This window comes from Gallinula chloropus (assembly GCF_964237585.1).
Source record: "Gallinula chloropus genome assembly, chromosome: 2".
NCBI classification, from domain to species: domain Eukaryota; kingdom Metazoa; phylum Chordata; class Aves; order Gruiformes; family Rallidae; genus Gallinula; species Gallinula chloropus.
Window position 1 is genome coordinate 133525114 of NC_140086.1, and position 23663 is coordinate 133548776.

General features: G+C 39.4%; 1 protein-coding gene across 4 annotated transcripts in view; it reads left to right on the forward strand.

The window, feature by feature from the left end:
- ETV1 (ETS variant transcription factor 1) overlaps window positions 1–23663 on the forward strand; it is a gene marked incomplete at its 5' end in the record, with an annotated part of 64023 nt that overhangs the window by 18275 nt on the left and 22085 nt on the right. For 3 of the 4 annotated variants that reach the window (XM_084280530.1, XM_084280531.1, XM_084280532.1), the window contains 3 exons: window positions 15586–15715; window positions 17245–17433; window positions 21225–21472. In XM_084280530.1, the coding sequence (XP_084136656.1) occupies window positions 15586–15715; window positions 17245–17433; window positions 21225–21472 (567 nt within the window). The remainder of the gene's footprint in view (window positions 1–15585; window positions 15716–17244; window positions 17434–21224; window positions 21473–23663) is intronic. The other variant, XM_084280533.1, reaches the window with a different exon arrangement.

A 23663-nucleotide genomic window follows, 5' to 3' on the forward strand; every position in this document is an offset into this window, starting at 1 on the left:
TTTGTATCAGGGGAAAAATGCTTTTTGTTTTATTTTCTTTTTCTGTGACTTAAATTTCAAAAGCAAATTTCAGAACTAGAAGGTCATTTCCCATTTGCTTTAGTATAACAAGAGCTGGCGAGCAACCGGTAGAGGTTAATTTTCAGTTATTTTGCCATATTTTGGAGAAAAGCCCCATACAATTAAAACAACATAGAAGACACCAGAATAAGTTCTGACGGGCCTGTTGAAGTCACAAAGAGGTCTGTTCACTGGCTTTGTCTATGATGCAGAATAGTTTAATTTTGGAGCTTCTAGGAAAAAATTTGTGGACTGAGGGGAAAAAAAAAGACAACATTTTCTAATGCGATGATTCACTACACAGGCAGCTGGTAGTCATGTCTTGGTAGTGCACAGTGTCCTAGAAACTGCAGTTGGGGGTGTTTTGGTTCTCTGTGTGGTGGCAAGTTGCACACACGAGTGTGTATTTCTTTTTGTTGTTGCGTTGTGAGTTTCTTCTGGGGTGGGTTTTTTTGATGGGGGGGGGCGGTTTGAGCGTCTGTCATCACCTTTTCTTTAGGTGAGCCTTGGCAAGCGCGGTACTGCAGCAGGCAGTCCGGCAAGTGCTCAGCAAGGTGGTGCTGGTTATTCCTGGTGCGTAGCTATTCCCTGGTAGGGCTTTCTTCTGCAGCTGTGTTTTGTTTCGTGCCACTTGTCTTGAAACTACTTCCTTTCGTAGGTCAGACGTTGTCAGATACAGAGACATTTACTTACTTCAGTGCGTGCCCGACTGAGGGGTTGTTTTAAAGGGCTGTGATAGTCGAGGCTCTGCGGCTTGCTCCTGCTCTTAGCTTTGCATGACCTTGGGCATGTTGCTTAACACTTTTGTTTCTCGGTTTGAAGTAGGTACAGAAATGCATGTATCACGCTGCTGTGAGATACACAGCTTGCTTAATGATCACTTATCTAGAGATCTCAAAAGCATTTTACAAAGAGTGTCCAATGCAATTGCTGTTTTAAGAGCTGGAGAGGTCAAACTGAGGAGTCGATGCTGACCACCTTATCTCCCTTCATAGTTACCTTAGATAGCCTCACTTCTTTCATTGTGTCCCTGAGCACTTGTTTCCTTTGTTTAAAGCAGGACTGAAACTGTTACCAGCTGTTAACTTTCTTTTTTTTTTCCTCTCTTTTTAACTTGTATTCAAAAAAAAAAAAAAGGAATTGGTGTCTTTCAGATAACTTTGTGGGCTCGTTTTGTGGTTCATCATCGGGCATTAGCCTGTGCTAATACCTAGTTTTTTTCCCTCCTTTCTCCTCTAGAGGATTTCTGGAAATATTTAAATCTGCCACAGTTGCAGCTTTTTCTGTAACTGTAAGATTTAATTTTTGACAAAGTTTTACAAAGAGGCAGGCTGTTGACTGTAATGCCTTTAACTTGTGATCTTAATAGTAGAGAATTTGTGGGTTTCCTTTGATTTTATTGAGCCGTTGCTGTATGTTTGCTTTTCTGCTTGTATTATTATGCTGAATTTCCAGCTTTGAAGGTGCAAGGCCTTAGGGTCTCCTGGACTGGAGCAGGGGTAGCTGCTCACAGGTAGTGTGATGGTGGCAGTAGCACTGTGAAGCAAATGACAGGACCCTATCAAGTACATAGCTTTTGATTTTTAAAACTGATTTTTAAAGCAGAATTTGTGCCTTTCAGAGCATCCTGCATGCCGTGGTGTGAATTTTATCACTGACCGAAAGGTGTATCTGTGTATCCCAGCAGCCACGTTGTGCACGTCATTTAATTGCACGGGGCCTCTCTGAACCCGATGGTCTCCAAAGCTTTGGGACATGGAGGTGCCCAAGCCAGCTGGACAGAGCTGCTCTTGTGGGGTTTTGTCCCCTTGTCTGTCCCTTGGCTTTCCAACAGCATGTCCCAGCTCAGACGAGCTGACTTAGTTTCCTTTCCTCAGAGCCCCATCCTCTTCTGCTGTTTTATTGCAGATTAAAGGCTTGGGTTGCATGTGGAGGTTATCAGCTAATGAATAAACTTCAGTCATCCTGTCCTGTGATAAATCTGTCTCCTAGATCAAAGATGAAGCATGTAGACCTTTTTTCTTTCAAATGGTAATTTCTTAGGGCTGTCAGATCACTTCCTAAGGTCTGTTTACATAAAAACAAAAACATTAAACATATTTTATTCAAAATGTTGAATTTTCAGTTTTGAAAAAACCTTCTATTTCCTCTCTGAGGAAGCCTCCCCTCCTCCCTTCCCCATACGGACTCTGTGAAGATCCCATCTGTGGAAATACAGGCGAGCCTCACATTGTAACTTGTAGGCACGGCAGTATTTTCTTGACACACTACAGTTATTTCTGTTTTAAAACAGATAGTTGTTTAGTTAATTTCATCAGGAGTATGTATATGTATTAGAGCATCTGTTCAGTTCCAGTTGTATTAAACAAAGTATGCAGAAATTTGTTTCAACTGTATTTTCACACAAACGAAACCAGGCAGATTGAAGGGTCTTCGTGATTCTATTTTGATACAAACTGCTATTCTCCTTAAACTGCTTTTCAATCAGTGCTTTTACAAAATGTGTTTTGTATTCGAAGAGCAGCCTAAATAATGATTTGGAAATCCATAAGCTCTGGGTTGGTGTAAAATAAGGAGGCAGTTTGCAAGCTGATTCCATCCACTTCTGTTTATTTCATTGGTAAAATGTATTTACAGTCTGTATCATTTTTTTTGTCTTCTGCTTGCTGCCTCAGCAACAGAAGACAGAATCCCAGGCTCTCCCACAGGCTGCCATGAAGTTTTCAAAGGATGTAGCAGGAAAAAAAAATAGGAGGAGAGAACGACAGTCCTTAAAAACATTAGCTAAGCACTGGAGAGCCTGACACGTTCATGTCATGTAGGACCGATATCACTAGCCCTCTGTAAGCATACAGAAAAAATAATCCTTGTTTCAGGTTCCATGTCCTTTTATTATGGTCCTATGCATTTCAGTACTGGGAAGTAATGTATACTGCATAAATTATGATTTATTTTTTTTTTAGTAGTCATCAGTGGGTTGTGTTTTTCTAGGAATTATTTAAACCTAGTCTAAACTGATCAATGGAAAACTGGTTACTTTTTCAAAGGCATGTGCTTCGTCTTTTCCCTGAGAAGGATTCTTTCTTTTCCTTTCATTTACTCTTCATGTTCTTGTCTTTGATACACATTACTCTTACCTATTCCTGGATTACAGTTTGACCTTGATGAGGTGAACAGAAAAGTGAACTGTCTTGGTAAAGGATATCTTTATTCTTACATATCGTATTTGTTCTGTAAGCTGAGGATTATGCATGTTAGAGAAGAGTGAATCATTAGCAACTTCATTTCCACTTGTCTTTTTTTCCCGTGGCTGTTTATGAACTTATTCAGCAAATGTGGTTGCCAGTAAGTTAATGTAGTGAAATATTTTTTAGCAGTGACATTTACTGCCAAGTCCTGCAGTCACTGAATAGGAAGGTTACTGACTGGCCAGGTTTTTGTCTTTATATATTATGAGTCGTCAAGGACATTTGAAAAATTATGTGTGCAAAAACAATTCCCAGTCTTGCTAATTTGATCCTCTTTGCTCAAATGTTGTTTCCTTTCTGCTTCTAATGTATACCTAAAGAAGACAAACAGTTTAATTTTTTTTTGTAATACTATGTCTTCATGCTGCGACTGAGTGCAATGATTCCTTATTAATCCATCTGTAAATAGAATTTCACATTACCAGAGCACTAACACACATGGAGACAAGAGACTTTGGAAAGTGTCAGTATTCAGTAAAGACCAAAAGCTTCAAGCATTTGTGATTAGAATTTAGGAGCTGGATTTATGCAAGTGTATGTGTGTGCGCATATATATACTCAGTGTATACTCTGTGTACGTATACATACTCTGTATATACATATATATACCTATATATTCATACATGCATGTAAGAAATAGACCCCCCCCACAATTGTCAGTCTTAAGGATTGCATGCACATGTAAAATAATTGTACAACTTCAGGATTTTCTTTTTCTGTTAATATTTTTTTCCAAAAAAATATGCAGTGTGTGTATTGGTACATTCAGTTACTGGTCTTAATGTATACATTGAGAGTGCTTTAAGTAGCGGCAGAAGCTTTAAATGTGTGTGCTGAAAACCAGAGCCTGGTTGCAGGTGGTCAAAATTCCACCAGCTCCAGAAAGAGCACTTTGCTAAGAGTCTTTGGATATCGGGCTACTTATTTAAGTCCTGACTTTATGTTCCCAGATGTAACCACTTCTGACAATGGCTTCTTTGTCTCCCTGTTGAATCAGTGATAAAACTTGTGAGCTGAATTTTATTGTTGACTTATTTCAATGGTCCGCACCTTTTCCAGTGGAGGCTGCAGTTCTTGCAGTGGGTTTTGGTAGTGAACTAAAGATTTAGATTTTTCAGCCTTGCTTTAATGAACTAGAGATTAGATCTGTTAGAGTTCCCTCACTGGTGAGCGTTTGTGTAAACTTAAAGTTGAAGCATGAAGGATATGCATATTTTGAGTGGTGACAGTCATGTTCTCCCAATGAAGTAAACAAAAATCCCATTAGCTACCCTGAGTTAGTGTATACTTGTTTTATGAATTTATACATTTTTATTGTTAAAGGCAAAATCAAATTAAAAATCATCTTCTCAAAATGCAATTTTGTTCCTTTTAGTGCCTATTATTGAGTGTTGCTAAAACAAAAACAAACTGTAAACAGTCTTTTAAATTAGTTGTTTAATTCATGCTAGAGAGAGCTTGCTGTCTAGTCCATTTCATTATTTATTGCCTTCTCTTGCTTTCACATATTCTTGAGTAGATAACTGACAGAGAGGCATGATTATCCTTAAGGATAATCTTTTCTTATGATGCTCTTTTATTATGAGGGTATTCCTATTTTTATAGGGAAGCAAACCGACACACCGGTTTTGAATCTCTGAAGGTAGGCTCCTAAGACTAAGCTACTTCAAACGAGGAGCCACCTTCTGACACCAGTTGTTTAGATTATGAACAACAAATGGCTGAACCAGAGATTAAACCATGTTTCTTTCACGTTTCATCCAGCTGTAAGTATAGGACCAGCAGCCTTCTCATCTGTAGCTGGCTATTAGCTCTTTGCACAAATACATCAGAAAAGAACAATGAAAAAATAGTGACCAGATTGATTTAACTTGAAACTTTTCTGTAAGAGGGGTGGGAGGGAAGGGCAGAATCAGTTGTTTGTTTTCTGCTGTAAGCATGCTTTCCTGAATATAAAGCTGATCGTACATTTAAAAAAATAAATAAAAATGAAATGGTTTTCTTTTAAAGTTTATTGCTACTTCTGGCAAAAAACAAACAAACAAACACCTTTTCTAACTTCCAAAGTTTTCTTCATGATTCTGTTTCTACTGAAGCTATTAAAATCCAGACCCCAAACCCTCAAACTGCAGATTTACCTTAAGTGGAAAGTGTGTGTGTGTGTGCAAAACGCCAGGATATTATCTCACTTGGATATTTTAGTAATGGAAGTTACACAGTACTTAGCCATTACCTCTTACAATTTAAATTAAATTTTGGAAATTGCTGCAAATGGAAACCCTGTCTTCAGAAACGCACACAGACCCTGATTTAGTGGCCAGCTCTCCTCTTTGCATTTAACTTTATTGATAATTCCCAGGTAGGAATACAATTTAGATCTTCTCCCAGGCTTGGTTTTACATGAAGACCTTCTTCCTTAGCAGGAGCTCTAAAGGTGGATCACCTCCCTTTGTGCCCTGCCTGAGAGCCTTTGGAGCCACCTACGTTATAATTAACTGTAGGAGCAAATGCCCCTGATCTCTTCCCAGGATTTATAACATGGAAAGATAATGCAGATGAAGAACCACCCCATTTTTCTGTAGGGTCCTGGGGATTGCAGATCCAGCCTAGAGGAATTAAAAGTTCAGTGGATTTTCCCCCACCCCCTCAATCATTTTATGCTATCCACGGGTTTTAGATCAATTGCTACAGAACTCAGCTGGTTTAATTTTTATTAGGTTACTGCTTCCTCCTCCAGAGAGCCCTAAGCCTCTGTTTATTTTGGGGGCGGGGGGGAGGGAGAGCTCTTCCTCCTGCCTCACCTACTCTCCTCCAACATCAAAGCAAGCCAGTTTGCTCCTCCTAGCTTAATCCTCCCTTTCCACCAATGTTCTGCAAATTTCCTTCCGTTCTTCTCAGAGTTATCCAGTGTCCCTGTATTTGGCAGCAGGTTAACTCCTGCCCTGGAGGTACTTGCTAGAAGGCAGAGCCCCTCTGGCAGCGCTTTCCCCTCCATCTCTTACAGCCGGACAGGTACCTGTGTGGGAAGGAAGGAGAGCGCTGCACGAAGGGGAACTTAATAAGAATAAACCAGTGCCTGTGACAGCATTCCTGTGAGGTTGCTGCTTTTGGAGGCTGAGAAACTGTGTCAGAAACTTCAGCTTCTGCTGCATGGAAATACCTTCTAGGCAGTTCTTAACTAGAAGCTGAAGTCTTTTGGGAATGGAGGAGAAGAGGGGTCAGCTAAGCAAAATTGTGTCAAACTGTTTCTTTGCTTGCAGGTAGAAGAGACAGTCTTCTAATACTATGTGGCAGCTCAGCTGGTTAGCAGCTGCCCAAATACAGTGTCAGTTTAGGCTGAAGGACCTGTAGTGTCCTAACAAGGTGTTTACTAGCAGACTCTTGAAAAATCTGCCTTGCAATTGCTCTGCCTTTTGGCTTAGAGAGAAGGTTAACTTTTATTGATGTTTACTGAAATCTTCCCTCTGCCTGTCCCTTATCCCCCCCCTTAAACACACACACCCTCCACCCCTTGCCCCACCCTGCCCCCATCCTTATCTAGCAAGGTGGCTTACTCTTTGGGTGGGTGGGCTTTTTAATTTTTGATATACCAGTCATACCCCCAGACTTCAATTTTCAACTGGCACGGTCCTTTGAAATGAGAAGCCAAGTGGCTACAAATATCTGAATTATCTCAGTGCCTTCAGCACTTCCAGCATCAGAAAGCTGCAGGTGTACCCTTGGTAACTCTAATGAGTGTTTCAGAAATTGCAACTGCACTGACAAGCAAATGTGGGATATCTTGCTCTAAAAATGGGGGTTATACCACTGAACAGCTTATTAAGCTTTATGGGTACAACCTCTGATGTTGTGCCCCCTTTTCCACACTAGCTGTAACTCCCTCCACCTCTCAGGAAGGCTGCATCCATCATGGCAGGGGTCTTAGATTAGCTGCCTGGAAATAGCTAAACTGGCAAAAAAATTTAGTGTCTTAAAACACGCAAGCTTTAGAAGAAAAGCACATTTCAGTTAAAGAATGACATTTATTTCTATTTGTGAAGAAACATCTAGAAGAGTTTCTCCCCTGAACAGGGGCAAGAGTGTCATGTTTGGAAGTTGAATAAGCTGTACTGTATGGAAGTGGCATATGTCTGCATTATAATGATGATTTTGTTGGTCACTGTTCCCCATGTACAAATGCCCTCATGTAAACCTGCTTTATGCATAGTGATGCAACTTGGATGTGCTGTAGGTACAGTGAATCCATCTTTATTCTCTACTTGAACCTTTTTTTTTTTCCGCACCTGTTATTTTCAAAGGTTTTTATTAATGCCAGATCATAGTAAAGGTAGGCAAAAATTATGGAGGATATATGCAATTAACATACAGGTGATTCAATTAATTCAAAATTGATTGTCATCAGTACTTGTTTTTTGTCTTCTAGTCATTAATCTGTAGTGCTTTTTGCTTGGAAAAAAAAGTAAAGAAAAGGTCTTCTCACACGTCAAAGCAAAGAGGAAGTTAATGAACAATGCTTGTTAATATGAATACATTGCTTCAGATTTTAAGGCCCAGAATTCCGTTATATTAGTAGTTGGAAAACATGCTGTTATTTCAATCTTGGAACTCTAGCAATATAAAGCGGGATAAATTCCAGCTTTCAATGCAGTTCATCTTCACCTGCTTTGCTACATTTTCCTAATTCAAATTCAGACTCAATATTTTCTTCTTCTCATACCATGTCATCTGAGACAGACTTTGAGGACAGAATCCCACAAATTTGGGATGTCTTTTATCCTTCTCCCCACTCCCCCAATCCCTCCTCACCCCCTGAGGATTTTAAAGACTATACTATTATGTAGCATTTGTGCAATGCAGTATTCAAGTAGACCGTTAATTGTCATGCACAGTATTATATGCTGTAGACTGGAAGAGAAAATAAGCAATTTGCTTCATTTTGCAGAGTGAGTTCTAACTGTTATTAAAGTGCATTTGTAGTTGCATATTTTCCAGTAAAGGTGACAGATTACTTTAAAGCTGGTATTTTCTTTTTGTTAAACAAGGTTCTCAAATAGATCCATCTTGCCCACGTATTCTATTCTTGCCAGTTGGCTTTGAAAGCTGGTGCTTGGGCTCATCGTTCAGAACTAGCTTCCAAAAAATGAGGTCCCATGCTGTTTCTATCTATTGAGCTGGTAGGGGCTGGAAGGATCTGATCTGAAGCCAAGGCAAAGACTGAATTGATGGAATCATATCTAACGGGTTTGCCAAGTACTGCCCAGTCATGAAGTTCCACTTTCTGGGAAAGAGCACTGAGGTGAAGGGGGGCAGAGCATTTGCCATGGTAGAGGCTATCCTCAGATTTCGTTCCTTGGACTTAGAGCCAGGTCACCACGTAGGAAAGAGCTAGCATTTTGTTGGATGCATTTGTACACATTTAGTTTTGTTCCTCCCTTCTGCATGCTGCTTCCCCATATTCTCCCCAGTTACATATATGCATTTGAAGAGGACTTACCGCCCTTTATTACCATATCACACATATTCTGACCATACGTAGTGCATCATTGCAGAGGCATGCGTACTTACATCCGGTATGCTTACTTCCAATTTATCCCATGTGCTCACACACAAATCCCCCAACACAAGTGCAGGCTTTGCTTCAGGTGAACAGTCACCACTCAGTGGGACTAGATGGAGGTCAGTTGTCTTTAGGGCTGAATTCTGCTTCGTAAATGAGTTCTAGTTTTCTAGGTGCAACCATAAAATATAGAATAATAATAATATAACGTACTTCAAAAAAACTACTTGACAGGATTGCTTAGATTCTCCCCCTTTATAGCAGCTTGCATTTGTGAGATATTGAACACTCAGGTCTTTTGTCTGTGCTCAGTTTTTATATAAACTTGCCAGGATTGTCTCAGAAACCACAATGATGATACACATCTGTGTGTCAGATATCCAATTTGTCACCAGCTTCTTCCAGTATCTGGCAGAGAGCAAGACCTAAATGAAATTCAGTTGACTTGAAGCTTAGCTAAGATCTGATAGAGGTGACTTAGATAGATCAAATGGTTGAAGAACTTTGTGGATTCTGTGTAGATGTAATCTGTTCATCCACTTTTAAATCAGCACACAGTTTTCAAGTCTTGCTCATCTTTGCAGCCATTGCAGCATGCAGAAACAAAAGGGGTTTTTTTTGCCATCATCTAGGCAAGAGATTGCCTAAGGTGAAAACAATTCAGATCCTGTCTCCCTCAGTTACCCGTGTTTGCAGTCACCTCTGTCTTCAGCTGTTGCAGTGGTGCGTACGTAGGCTTTAATTCACAATCACTGGAAACAGTTTAGCTGGAAAGACTCCGTTACCAGCCTTTGCTGTCTTTCCATCCTCCTGCCCTACCTATCTTCATCTGTCACCTCTTCAACATGATGTTTTTACTTCAGTTTTATTGGTATACCATGCTGCGTGCCACATTCATCTGCAGCAGCATTAACCTCTGAAGTATGACGGAACAGTCAGCTGGGTCCAGTACTTGCTTTAGCTAATTCCTCGTTTGGATCCCAAAGATTGCTGGTAACATTTCTCATCTTAATGTATAGTGGAATGAAAGAGTAAGAGCATCCTGCTCTGGCATCCCCTTATCTTTAATCAGATTCCTACAAAGGTCTGTAGCTTAAAGCATAAAGATTTAGAAATAATCACTAAATAGCTTCCAGAATGCAAAAGGCTCTGGTTTCATCACTTAAATAGATGTTTTTGAAACCTCCTCAGAAAATACATGCAAAGCCTGGCAATCTTACCTAGAAGGTCATACAGAAAACTCATTGCATCAGATGTAGAAATACCTATACTGCTTATATGGTTCAAATGGTACATAACTGCTGCAGAAATAGAGCATCTTGGGCCTCATATGAACCCACAGTACCGAGGTTTGGATATTTAAAAAATGCCTACTGATGAGAGCACTCTGGTCATTACTGTCACCTGAGAAGTGACCAGTGCTTTACACTCCTTGAACAGTTCAATAAACTGTTCATTTATTGAAAGAAGATTTTTTTTATTATTATTAAAATGCCTACCTGTTGTACTTACAGCATAAATAATTTGCTTGAATCATCAGGTGAGTGCTGTTAAGTTATAGTGAGGAAAATTGCAAAAACGCGAATTAGGGTCCCTGTCCTTAAGTGTATTTCAGTTTGCATTTTGATAGCAGTTTAGAAATGTTATCGCCTGTTTTGTCACAGACATAATTCACATCTTTCTTCAGGCACTGTAAACAAGAGAAATGGTTTAATGGCTCCATAAAAGGCACTCTGTGCTGATAGCTGAGATTAGACCCTTTAGTAATGGATTTTTGTGTGTTGGGGAAGGGGAGGGCTTGGCAGAGGTAAATGTACTGGAAAAGAACCTTGGAGAGACTCTGATGTATCTGAAGTGCCTGCTACATTTCTCTGTGTGTTGGGAGATAGGTTTAAAGTGTGACAGTATTGGCTTTATAAGGACAGGGCCCCTTCTCTTCTTGCTTTTGAAATTTGACCAAGTGCTACCTCGGGGTCACCTCATTCAGTCAAGCACCTGAACCTGTAGTGGTATTAACTTAAATATTTTTACATCTTCTGTCTTTTCATCTTGCTGTTAAGAAAATCAAATCCCCTCTATTCAAATGTGTTCAAGAAATCTCTCTAAACTTACATTGCTTATGAACAGTTTTGCCTCAATCAATCATAAAAATGAACGAGTTTATTTACTAAATTGGGTTTAGAGGGTGATTTGAGAGCATAAATGTGAAAAGCAGTTTAGAAACACACAGAGGATATGTTAAGGGCATGACTTAGGGTGACTTCCCAGTGACTTCCTTTCTCTGCAGGTACACAAAGTCCTTCAACTCAGTAGACTTAGGAGATACTGGAGTTCGTTGCCACAAGGAAGGTTGCAGCTGTCAGCTGATTTTATACTGTGTAGTAAATGTGCTTGCCCTACAAGTGTTGATAATAAGAAATGTTAGTCTCTTTGGTTGGTGGAGTCAAGAATGCCTGCCATTAGCTAATGATGTTGAATTACCAGTAATATTTCATGCTTTTAACAATATGTTTAAATCAAGTTGTTTTCAGAAAATAAAATCAGACTTTGATTTCTGGGCAGGAATATGACGTTTGAGACTTGTAACTTCTTGCTCAAAGGAGAAATTACTTGCAATTTCACATGAAATATTCCTCATTTCTTCTTCATCTTGAATAATCATCTTGAAAAATATTTTAAACCATTGCTTTCATATTTGATGCAGTGTGTTTCCGGGGCTTTCTCAAAAGAAATGCTTCAGTTCTGTCTGTACAGAGGTTGTATATTTCCTGTTTCTTGGGCTAGAAAGTAGCTCAAATCAGTGTTCTCTGAAACAAAATGATTCCTCCCTTAATTTCAGAGTTCTTAATACACTTGTTCTTCATTTGGGTCTTAAACTGAATGTTATGAACTAAATGTTTGGGGATTTGGCTGTTGACAGCAAAGGAGAACAGTACTTTAAAATGAGCGGTAGCAGGTTTCACCCTGTATTTTTGCTTGTTGTGTGCAAGTTTGCATCGTGGTGAAATTGTTCTTGTTTTGTATAAAATCTGGGTATGTACAACGGCACATTATGTATAACATGCAAGCCCTCTTACACTGCAGATATAGACATATATTTATGCACAGAGAATATGCATACAGTAATGTATTATACCTTAATCAGTTTGCTGCAGATGGTAGCAGTCCTTCTGCTTTCCTTATAGCTGCATGTTGGTTTCCGCGGAGCTCTGGACAGGGTCTGTGGATTAGGTCCATCCTGATAGTGATAAGCTTGACTTTCCTCAGTGGTTGAGATGAGGTGTTGAAGCCATCCATCTAAATATGTGTTGTAAGATTGTTTGCCTTTCAAGTTCAGAGGTAGTTATCTGTAAGCAATCGCTCCGGGTGAAATCTTGGCCCTTGGTCACTTCTTAATAAGATCGTGATTAAGGCAGAGTACCTGTTACTTTAATAGGGTTGAGACTCTGTTCTGGGGTTAAGTGAAATGAATCTGCCATCAGGAAGAAAAAAATGATGAGGAGTTGGTTGTTTCAAATGTCATTTTGTTAATTTGGATGTGTTGGTAGCTTGGTATGCTGCACTAAAATTAGATTGTATAAATAAGCAACCTTGCTCTCCTCAAAAGAAAACGCATTGAAAGCATGATATAAAATCCAGCTTAGCAAAATGGTATATGTTTAAAATCTGTTTTAATGAGTGCACTATAAAATGAGTGTCACTCTGAAATGAAGAGTGACGGGTGAAGGGTTTCAGTGATGAAATGAGAACGGTTTTGAATGTTTGAAATTTTATTGTTGGAATAAGTCATCTTCAGCCATGCTTAAGATGTGGTTTGAAACATCGAGTAGCCTTCAAGAAACCCCTCCCCAACCCCTATCCCAAATATAGTAAGTATTTCTCTCAGGCTTTTCTTCTTTTTTTTTTTCTTTTCTTCTGCCTCTGAAAGTGTACACTTAAGGAGTTACAGATAAAGCTTAGCATGGTGACTGTGTCGGGGGACCGCCCGAGGAAGGCTTTAAATTTTACAGCAACATTATCTTTCTGGCCATAGTTAAGATAAAGATCTAATATAAAATCACTTTGGACTGTAATGCTTTACCTAAATGAAATGAAGGCGTTAACCTACTTGATTTGATACACTTTACCGTAGCTTATAAAGCTGGGAGGAAGGTGAGGTAAACTTTAATTAAAACTACAGCACAGATGCCTCTAGCACTGTGCCCTGTACCTAGCTAGGACTGTACAGTAAGCAAAATAAAATGTACCTCGCAGCCGAGGCAGCAGGCTGGAGCCGTGTTCAGTGAAAGTAATTTAATTAGTGTTGATCATGACTCCAGATGATGGTGATTTGATAAGGAATAATTTAGTACTTAACAGCCTTTTACATGCACCAACTCCATGTGGGAAGGTAAAGCAAATTGCACAAAACGAATGTGCTGCTTTCACTTGTGCCTGTGCCAGTGAGCTGGAAAACTGCCTGTTAGCAGACGTTCAGGCTCTCAGCGCTGTGATGAAATACCCAGCCAGTTCTCCGCACAGGGCTGTGGTGTGGGAGTCTCTGTACTCCCGTTATTTAAAAATAAATAAGGGAAGTAATTTTTCATAACAGATTAACTCCAAGGAAGTAGCAAAGTTAAAATAAAAATAATTTTTTTTAAAAATTAAAAAAAAAAATAGAGCAGCATGTGGCCTTTGTGCAAATACGTGATACTTGCTTTAAAAAGAGGGGCTTGTTTGTTGCAGTTGTGTTTTGATTCTCTGATTTCAGTCAAAGAGATTGCCTACCTTTGCATTGGAGCCACCGTCCTGGAGTTGTGGGGCCCATTGTATGCATTAAATGGGGGGTGGGCGTTACCTGACCAGGATGTTCAAGGAAAGTCAGCAAAGTTCACTAGGAAAAACCCAAAAGAAACTGCTTGATATCTGCCTGCTTTGTGATTACGGCAGAAAGCTGACTGGGTTGCATTTTGCTGTATTACTGAATTTGAGAATCTTTTATTCGAGAAGTTTGTGTGGTCTTCTATATTAATGAAAGTTCATGCATTTTTATTCAGAAAGTTCTTTCCTTATTGTGATGTTCACCACTTCTCATCTCTGTTTTTTAAGTTCCTGTGCTATGCGTGTGTGTACCTGTTTTACTGTCTGCTTTTCCTTTGTAATTCTGATAGATAATTGACTATTATCCACCAAATATAAAAGCTGGACAGCAGTTTGAGAAAATTCTTGTGAGTTGTGTGAAAACACATGGCAAAATAACGTAGTGCTGTCTTGCAGGTGTCTCTGCTGAAAGGTAATAGTGTTATAGGGTACAAGATGACCAGTTTGTGAAGGAGTTCTCTGAACACTGGCCAAGCATGAGAAAACCTGTAGTGAGAATCTGCAATCCAGATCTTACAGATACTTCTAAATACAGAATTTACTGGTTCTGATGCTCACTTCTTAGACAGGATTTTATTTACATCCCCTTCCCCATCGAACAGATGTGTGTGTAGGCATGCAGGTGCATTAGTATCAGGAAACGTACAGTGCATAACAAATCATCTTTCCTAACTTCAGGTGTAAGGGAAGAGGGAAGATGCTACTTGATGGTATCTAATAAAGACCTGATTTCACGCTGAGGTTCTCTTAACAGAGACTGCTGCCTGTACGTGGATTTCCACAAAGGCACAAGTTGCCTGTGTCAGGCTGGAGAGTGCTGTTCAAACTACTGTGTTTTGATGACAACATCAAAAATCAGTGATAAAATTGATCTCCAAACTCTAGGCTTCTCGGAGTTCAAAAATGTATTTACAAACTAATTTTATTTAAAACTTAAAGGGTGTGTTTTCAAAGCTGTCTTTTAGTCTGTTGTCCTCCTAGCCACTTACTTTAGATCTGTCTGTGTCAGGTGAACTTTGAATTTTCTTCTGCTTTAATTTTGGTTAAGGTTGGATATGAAACAAGCAAAGTTGTGTGGCTTAAACTAACATGCTGGTTAACCTTGTCTTTACCTTTGGCCTTTTTCTTAATCCAGACCAACTTGTGCTTCTAATTAATGCTGCATTTCTGTTCCCTCTGTTCTTTTTACCTTCTAAAGAAGTATGGTATTTTTTCTTCCTCAGTTTGTGCCTATATCACATTTGCTATTGAGTTTGATCAGGCCAGGATTTTATGCCTGTTCTTGAAAAAAAAATGCTGAAGACATTTCTTGTGTATTTTTTTCAGACATTACTAAAGTTGCATGTAATCATCCAGTTTCATAAGTTTCATTGAAAATTTTCAGGCTTTCTAGGGGACAGAAAGATTACTTAATGCTGATATAGGAGAAATTTATTTTGGAAATCTTATCATCCGTGTGCCATTCTTTGAAGTGAACTACTATTGCATTTATAGCTAAAAGCTACCTCACTAATATTACTTAGAAACATTTGGTGCCTGGGAAGTATTTTGCCTCTGACAACATTTACAGTAGTTAAGCCAAATAATAAGTGGGCTGTTATTTTCCTGCTAATGAGATGGGATCCTGGCCATCATTCTATTAAACAATAAATGTGCTAATAGCCAATGTGAAGGTTCTCTGGTGTCTATTTTTCAGTAGACACCCGAAGAAATATTTGAAATGTTTATTTCCTATATTGTTTTTAATATTACAATGGTTTAATTAATCACGTGTTTAATTAGCAGTGTCTAGCTTACTTGAGTAAGCTCATTGTTAATATTGTACTTGGGTTTTTAATGACGTTTTCTTTCTCTTTCCAGTGGCTTTTCATGGTCTCCCTGTGAAAATCAAGAAGGAACCCCATAGCCCATGTTCAGAACTTGGCTCCGCTTGCAGTCAAGAGCAACCATTCAAGTTCAGTTATGGGGAAAAGTGCCTGTACAATGTCAGGTAAAGCAATCAGGAGCATGCTTGCAGTGAGAACTGCTGATTTAAATGAGGACTGACTAAAGAGTAATAAAACCATAATAGAGATCTTATAAAAGTTACCTCTTCAGCAGATAACAGACTGATGAGATAATGCATTTAGCTGATGAACACTGATGGAGTTGTTTACAGTTGTATCAAACACTTATATAACCATTTTAAAGCAGTGTTTTTCATGAAAATGCATGTTCTCCATTCTTTATCCATGGGAGATAGCCAGAGTTTAAAAACCCAGGGTGCAAGCATGACACAGAAGGAAGGAGTGTCTTGTTTTCTGCGAGTTGTTTTGAAAGTACTTTCAAAACACATTACATGCATTAGGAAAGAGAGAGGTATCTGTGTCACAGGCAAGAGACTGGCAGGTCTGAGCAACACAGCATTTAACAAATTTTGCAGATGTTATATGTGTGTATTTGTGGGGATTACAACTTGAACAGTATTTCATTACATTCTGCATCTACGTTACTTCTACAAAAACAAGTTGTCATCTTTTATAAGGATAGATAATAAAAGCTGTATTTATTTGTGGGTGGTGGATGGGCTTGATACCATGGCATTCTTTATTGACTTTCTTTTGGTTTGCACTTATGTGTCACTCCTTCCTTTAGTGTCAGCAGTGAAGGGTTTCTTATTGACAATTCAGTCTATTTTAGAATCTTTCATCTAGCTTGTGCATTTTTATTCTCAGTAATGTGTTAGCACTTAAAGCATTTACATTTAACTTTTTGGTATGAAAGGGGGAAAAAAACCCTAAACTGGCACCTTTGGCAGTCATAGAGGAGTGATGTTGATTTCAAAAATCAAATGATGGATTTGATAGGTGCTAAGGGACCTGACAGGAAAGTATGCAAGTTTGTGCTTATTAGCTGCCTAATGTCTGCATTTTTCCTGTTTAGAATGAGGGATGTTCAAAGTGTGTTCAAATCTTTTCCTCATTTGGGACACCTTTGAAAATAGCATCTATGTATTTGCAGGACCAGCACTTTATTTTTGAGAGAGAGAGAGAGAAAAAAAAAAAAACCCAAAACTGTCAGGAGAGGCTGCTGACATCCTAGTGCGGCTAGCTAAGCCAACATACCATTGTTTTTCTGGGTCAGATCCCTTCCCTCTAGCTGTATTGTTTTACTGTCTCACTTTGTGGTTTGTGCAAGCTCTAAAAAAAAGTCTTGACAGGCACTGCCGGCTCTTTGTGCTCTAGTCCAGGTGCTTCTACTTTTATGTATTTTGTATATCTCCTGTTAGAATGTCACTGTAAGACTGAATCTTTTAAAAATACATCTCTGTGCCCCAGAGAAGAAAATGCTGTGTTGAACCAAGATTTTTTTTCCTATGCTCTTTGCAATGTAGAGTTTCTCTGCCCAAAATTGGTTAATAAGGTAACTAGAATAAAAAGGTTATAAATGTGAGACTTGAGGGGTTTTTTATATGCTACATTATTATTTATAATTTGTTTTAGAGGAAAATAACCTTCTTTCTCCTTGCCTTACTGATAGTGCCTATGATCAGAAGCCACAAGTGGGAATGAGGCCCTCCAACCCACCGACGCCATCCAGCACTCCTGTGTCACCACTGCACCATGCCTCCCCAAACTCAGCTCAGACTCCTAAACCTGACCGGGTTTTCCCTACCCATCTCCCTCCATCCCAGTCCATTCAAGACAACAGCTTCCCTATGGACCACAGGTAAAACACAAAACACCCATGCAAGAAGGCGTGTCAGTTGTGGTTGCAAGTCTCTTATGTAGGGTAGTACTAGTTTCCTGCCCATAACTATTCCCTTTTGGGCTAGGGGAGCAAGACAAAAGCTGACTGGGTTCAGAGTGTCAAATGCATGTGTGTTATGAAAGTCCAGCACCTGACTTGGTGGACTTTGGTAGGAGCTCATACTGGCAGTGACACAGCTCTACTGACCTGCTGCCTCTGTTGTGTGAGTGATCATAGGGTGCTAGATAATCTCATCTGCACTCCCTTTTCCATGAAAGGTGGGACCAGATAGTCTTTCCAGGTCCCTCCCAACCTGGTCCATTCTGTGATTCACTTAAGGCTAGCAAGCCCTAGGAGGCAATGAAGTTTCTAGCAGGCATGATCCCGGCTATAAGTATCTGACCTCTTGCTAAGCAATTCACCTATCTAAGAGATAAGTAGCCATGCTTCAGAATATTCTTTGGAAGGGTGGATCATTTTTCCAGCCCCTTTTGAAATATAGCATTTCAAACAAACTAAGATGCCAACATAAACTGTGCTTAAATAACATTAGTCTGAGTAAAAGCCGCAAGAGTTAGAGACTAGAATTAAAGCTTAAACTATCCTTAACTCACCCTGTTTTGTTCTGATCTGTTAGAAATCCCCAGACAACTGACTACCTTTCTTAGCTCAGTTTTGCAACACACATGCTCAGTGGATTTCCCTGATTTTTGAGACCAAACACTTGTTTTTGGAATTCTATTTATCCTAACCTTTATTGCAGGAACCTGGTTTTGTCTGATGTGTTTTGTGATTGCTCTGAGCATTTAAAATTTCAGCTGCATGCGAAGAGATACATATGTTTAGAAACTTGACTTATCGCTTAAGCATTAGCAAATTGAGAAGCATCTGAAAAGAAAATCACAGTTGTTGGGAGTGCGATTTGCATGCTTCTGCTCTAATAAGGGCTATTATCTCCAGGGATTTGTGCAGATCACTCCTGAAGAGAGTTGCTAAGGTTTATATTCCTATTTTATGCTCTGCTGAAAGAGTTTTAAATATCACTCAATGTTCTCTACAAGCCCTCCTGGCAGTGAATCGGCCCCTTTAGCTGCTCTAGTCACCATCTTTTCTCCCTTCACAGACTGTGGTCTAACTCTGTAGGCCCCCAGTGAAGCCAAGCACCTGATTTGATTACAGGACAGCGTGTTTCTGCATCTACACCGAATCTTCAGAAACTAAATAGCTTCAATGCAGAGAGCAATAGTAGTATTTTTTTTCAGATGAAAAAATCTTTTGATTTAGAACAACTTGTCAAGAGACTACTGAAACCGTATGTCAGTCCTAATTTGAGAGTTTATAGACATTTGCATACATCTTACTATATATATATGTTTATCTATACACATAACAATTGTCCTGCACAAGCTTTATAGGTCTTTACATGATTCCCCTTTGCCACACCTGCATCATGTTCTTGAGAGCATTTTGCACTAGCGCTTCCCTTCCATGATAGAGCAACATGTGTTTTAGTGAAGTCCGAAATACCTGATTCAGACAAAAGAAAATAAATCTAATTTTTCTCCTCTTTTAATGAACAGCACAATTGTAGAGGAAGATATTATTCCTCATTTTCTCATTTATTTCAAATTGTCTCGATTCCAGTTGTTGGAAGCTAGTGCGTACTTGGTATTTTTGTGAAATTCAAATCTTCCCATTTACGAGGTGATACGCTACTACAATGAGAGTATTCAGAAAATGTCATTTAAACAAATGACCTGCCTACGTGAGTTCACAGATAAATCTCTAGCTCAAGGCATATTTCTTTGGAACATGCATTGGTGGCATAAGATAGCATTAGTATCTAGGACGTACAGCCCATACATCTTCATATGGGGCATGAATATATGAACGATAAGTGGTCCTAACAAGTACCAACAGGAATCAAATCCACTTGTATAAACAAATGGCTTGATTCCATACAAAGCTTCCAGTACAACAAGTATTATTAACTTCCTTTGAGGCTTTGTGAGTGAGCCTGTTTCTTATTTTAACTTCAAGTTGCAATTTTCTGATTCACTCCTTGACAGTTCTTAATGATAATTTCTGCTTCTTTTTTTGGCTAATGAAAAAAGGAAAAGAGGGAAATGAATGCAGCGCCAGTCAGCCTAACTGTTTCATAATACATTTGAGTTTCTAACTTTATTTTCTGCAGGTGTAGGTGGAATTGCAAAACCCAGTGTTGCAGTGCAGTACTCTTTCTACTGCAAAACAAAATATTTACAGCAGCATTAAAAAAATTCATTTTGTCTCCACTACTACATTGTAATAATTTCTATCTGTAGCTCCCACAGTATTTGTAATTAAGCTATACCAGTAAATATTTGTCAGACTAAGTTCATAGCAGTATTATCACACACAGAGTAGTGGAGTTTAAATTGTTTCAGAAAAATGTACACATGAGTTGATAGTTAGGGATTGTATTGCCCGTGCAGTGAAACCCCTGTGTTCTTCACTTACACAGTTTTCTCTGAGAATGCCTGTTTTCACTTGCATGAGCTGAACTTGGTTCAGATTCCAAATACAGGAAGCTGAGGAATTCTTAATATTGGGGTTTGGTTTTCTTGTGTGTGTGTGTGTGTGAGACGGGGAGAAACTTGCAGAGAAAGGCATAGATCTATTATCTTTATTTTTTTAATATGTCTTGTTCAGGATGAGTGATAACAGGACTAGTAAGCAGTTTGTCGTAAGAACGTTGCGTCTGCTATGGATTATTGCAGACACAATATTAGTACAGTGGTCGTTACCACTACTGTGGTAATCTGCTGAAGATGACAGGAAGCCTTTGTGCAGTTCATTGGGGCACGGTGGGAGAATAGCATCCTGGTATTCTTCTTTATGTTTCTGAACCTGCAGATGTCCAAGTAATTTTATAAAGGCTTTATAGTTCAAGTATATCTGTTTTCTGGAAGAAAAGCCAAGCCTAGGTTCTTGAGTAGCGTTGCATGCAAATGTAGTTAATTTAAAACTGAATTCTCAAATTTTATACCTAATGAAGAGCATTTGGAAGTAGCAAATGGCAGTGTGGCTTGTATGGATAACTTTTTTTGTGCAGAAATTATTAAGGGAACAAGTAACGGCAGGAGGGAAATTTCTTTGCATTGTTCTTCTCAGTGAAAATTTGTACCCTCTTGTTTTTCTGGGGTGCTTACATGCCCTTCTTGTTAGAGGTGGAATGCAGTGCCAGCCTTGCAGACAAATCTCCCATGGTCCTATCCTCTAGAGGACAGAACTGTAGACTTCTACCCTGGAATGATTCTGGATATCACAGCAGGCAATACTCTTTATTCATAATGTTTGTGTGTGTTGTGGTCAGAGTGATTTCTGTGTAACGCAAGTCTAAATTAGGGTGCAAGCACTATATCACTAATCCTTGTGGAAGAGAACTCCACCCAAGCCTCCTTTGTGTTAGTATGGTAGGCTTTCAGTCTTTCACTGATTGAAGCTGATGCATTTTCTCTTTGCCTCTTCTGTTGAGAGAAGGTGCTGAAAGCAAAGAGGATGGTAGTAGGGACAGGTCCTCAGAGCTGGTGTTAATAGGTGGGTGTCTTGTTTCTTTTTTGTTGCAGGTCTACAATGCAGGTAATCTTGATGGGAGTGCTTGGCATGATTATAAGCAAAATGTTTGCTACTGAGAAAGCAACACAGCCACTTGTCATAGTCCATGAAGATCTTTGGGAAATGGAATGTAGCTCAAGCCCTTTACATGTCCTCTCTCACTTGTGTCCTAGATTTCGCCGCCAGCTTTCTGAACCTTGCAATTCTTTTCCACCTTTGCCGGCGATGCCAAGGGAAGGACGTCCGATATATCAGCGCCAGATGTCTGAGCCAAACATCCCTTTCCCGCCTCAAGGTTTTAAGCAAGAGTACCACGATCCAGTTTATGAACACAATGCTATGGTTGGCAGTGCAGCCAGTCAAAATTTTCCCCCTCCTCTGATGATTAAACAGGAACCTAGAGATTTTGCATATGATTCAGGTAGGTGAAACACTTCTAGTTCTGTGTAGCAAAATAACGAGTCCAAGCCAGTGCTGTTGATGTTTTGATCATATGAATTGAAACTTGCTCTTTTGGCTTCTAAGTCTCCCAAAGTAATTCATGTCTGAGATAACTTACTAAAGCAGTAAGATTACTACACAGTGCAGTGTGACTCGTGCCCCCATTGCTTGCTGTGTAAAGGATTTAACTTTCCAGAACTCTCTGTCCAGAAAGTGCACAGGTTAAAGAAGCCAGAGAAGAAAAAAATCATGGGTGCAAAATTGAGCTTTGCTTAAGAGGAGGGTTGTTCTGTACTATCTCATCTCTGACCTCTGAATTTGCGTGCTCTGTTTTTACGAGCTCTTTCATTTGTCTGCCAGAAATAGAGGGCTCTTTCTCCTCTTGCTTGCACTACTTTAAATCAGAAGTAACTCCGCTGAAGTGAGGTTTATACAGCTATAAAACCAATGAGGGAGAAGAATCAGCCAAATTGGTGTCAGCTTCTCAGTTTGTGCATACTGCTGTGTTTTGTGGAGGTACATAATCTGCGATGCCAGGTTGCTGATGTAGAGAATACGCTGTTGCTATTAATAATGTTTATTATGATTGTGCTTATAGGGCAACTGGAATGGAGCCTTATTGCTCTACGGGCAGCACAGAACAGAGGAGGTGGTGGCAGAGCCCTCTCTCAATAGCTTCTGGTCAAAAGAGAGAAGATAAGCAATAGAAAGGATAAAAACATAAATCAAGGGAATAACACTGTAAATATTTGCCATAGTTTCAACACTATTTATATTATATTTGAGAAAAGAGAGAATTGGGAAAGCAAAAAGTAGTTTAGTAATGAGTATGAAGTATCAGGAGAAGGAAACTGGAAGAGTGGTGTGGAGAGAAGCTGAGATTGAAACAGCATGGTGGGCTAAGTGGGGTAAACAGTTGATCAGTATGCAGCCAAGAAAATGAAATCAAAAGACGTTTTTCAGTTTCGGTATAAGAGTTTTCTGCAACTCCTCTTCAGTTTCTGCCTCTGTCCTGCTCTGTATATGCCACACAGTTGGAAGGGAGGGATTTCAGTGAGTCCTTACCGTTCTTCTGGATGAGGTCACGTTGCTTTTGTACACATGCATGCTGAGTTGGGCAAGGAGAATGGGTGGCCCTCTCTGACGGTGGTCTGACCCTGTCTTCTTCAGGGTGCTGCAGTACCTGTGGTGTTTTTCTGCTGGTTCAGTCCCCAGCTAGATGCTTTTGCAGTTTGTTTTCCCAAGGCTACATGAGAGCTGAGTTGAGGTTTCCTTTGCAAGTTTAACCCATGACAAACTATCTTGCAGTTTGATACAGTGGAGCACCGTTCTATATTGTCTGTTCTGCAGCTAACTTAACATTGTCTATTAGGTGAGCTGTTCTGGGGTATCGTTAAAGTGCTTGTTTTAGAGTTGATCTCTGTGTTAGAATAGCGGAATTTGGAAAGTAGAGCTGCTTTCTCCTTTCTTGACAGGCAAAGAACCAGTCCTTAGGTAATTTTGAGTTAGGTCCATATCAGATATGAAGTATCTCTCCAAGTTGAAATATAAGAAAAGATGAAAATGGGTGCAGATTACAAGGATCTAATCTAGAACTCCACCTGTTCATTGATGAAGGTTCTGAGATACGTGGCTTTGGCAGTCACGTATCTTTAGTTGTACAGAGCAGCATAGGAGAGACCGTCTGCATAGTTAATGTGGCAATGGATAATAAATGGGGGACTGCAGCTTCAGGCACTGCCAGTCCCTTGCAACCTTCACAAGCACCGTTATTCATCCTGCTAAATTAAAGGCTGAAAAAAGGCCCTTTTGTAAGCATGCTTCATATTTGGCTACGAAGTGCGATCTCCTTATTGCATACTATTACTTTAAATCTGGGTTGGACTCTAGCATTCATTTTTCTTTGGAATATTCTTTATGTAAAAAAGCAAGAAATTTTATTCAGAAAGGAAGATGTTCAAACTTGTCTCTAATTCTGTTTTGCCTTCTTTTTTCATGCGCACAAGAACAACATTACACTTTATAGTAATGACATTGAAGCAAAATTGTTGTTTCTTTTGTAGATGAATAATTAGTTTTTAAAAATGTAATAGCTGTGTAACCAGTGGTCATGAAAAATTAATCTGTTGGTATCAGGAAGTACTTTTATCGGCCTCAGAATCACTGCATTT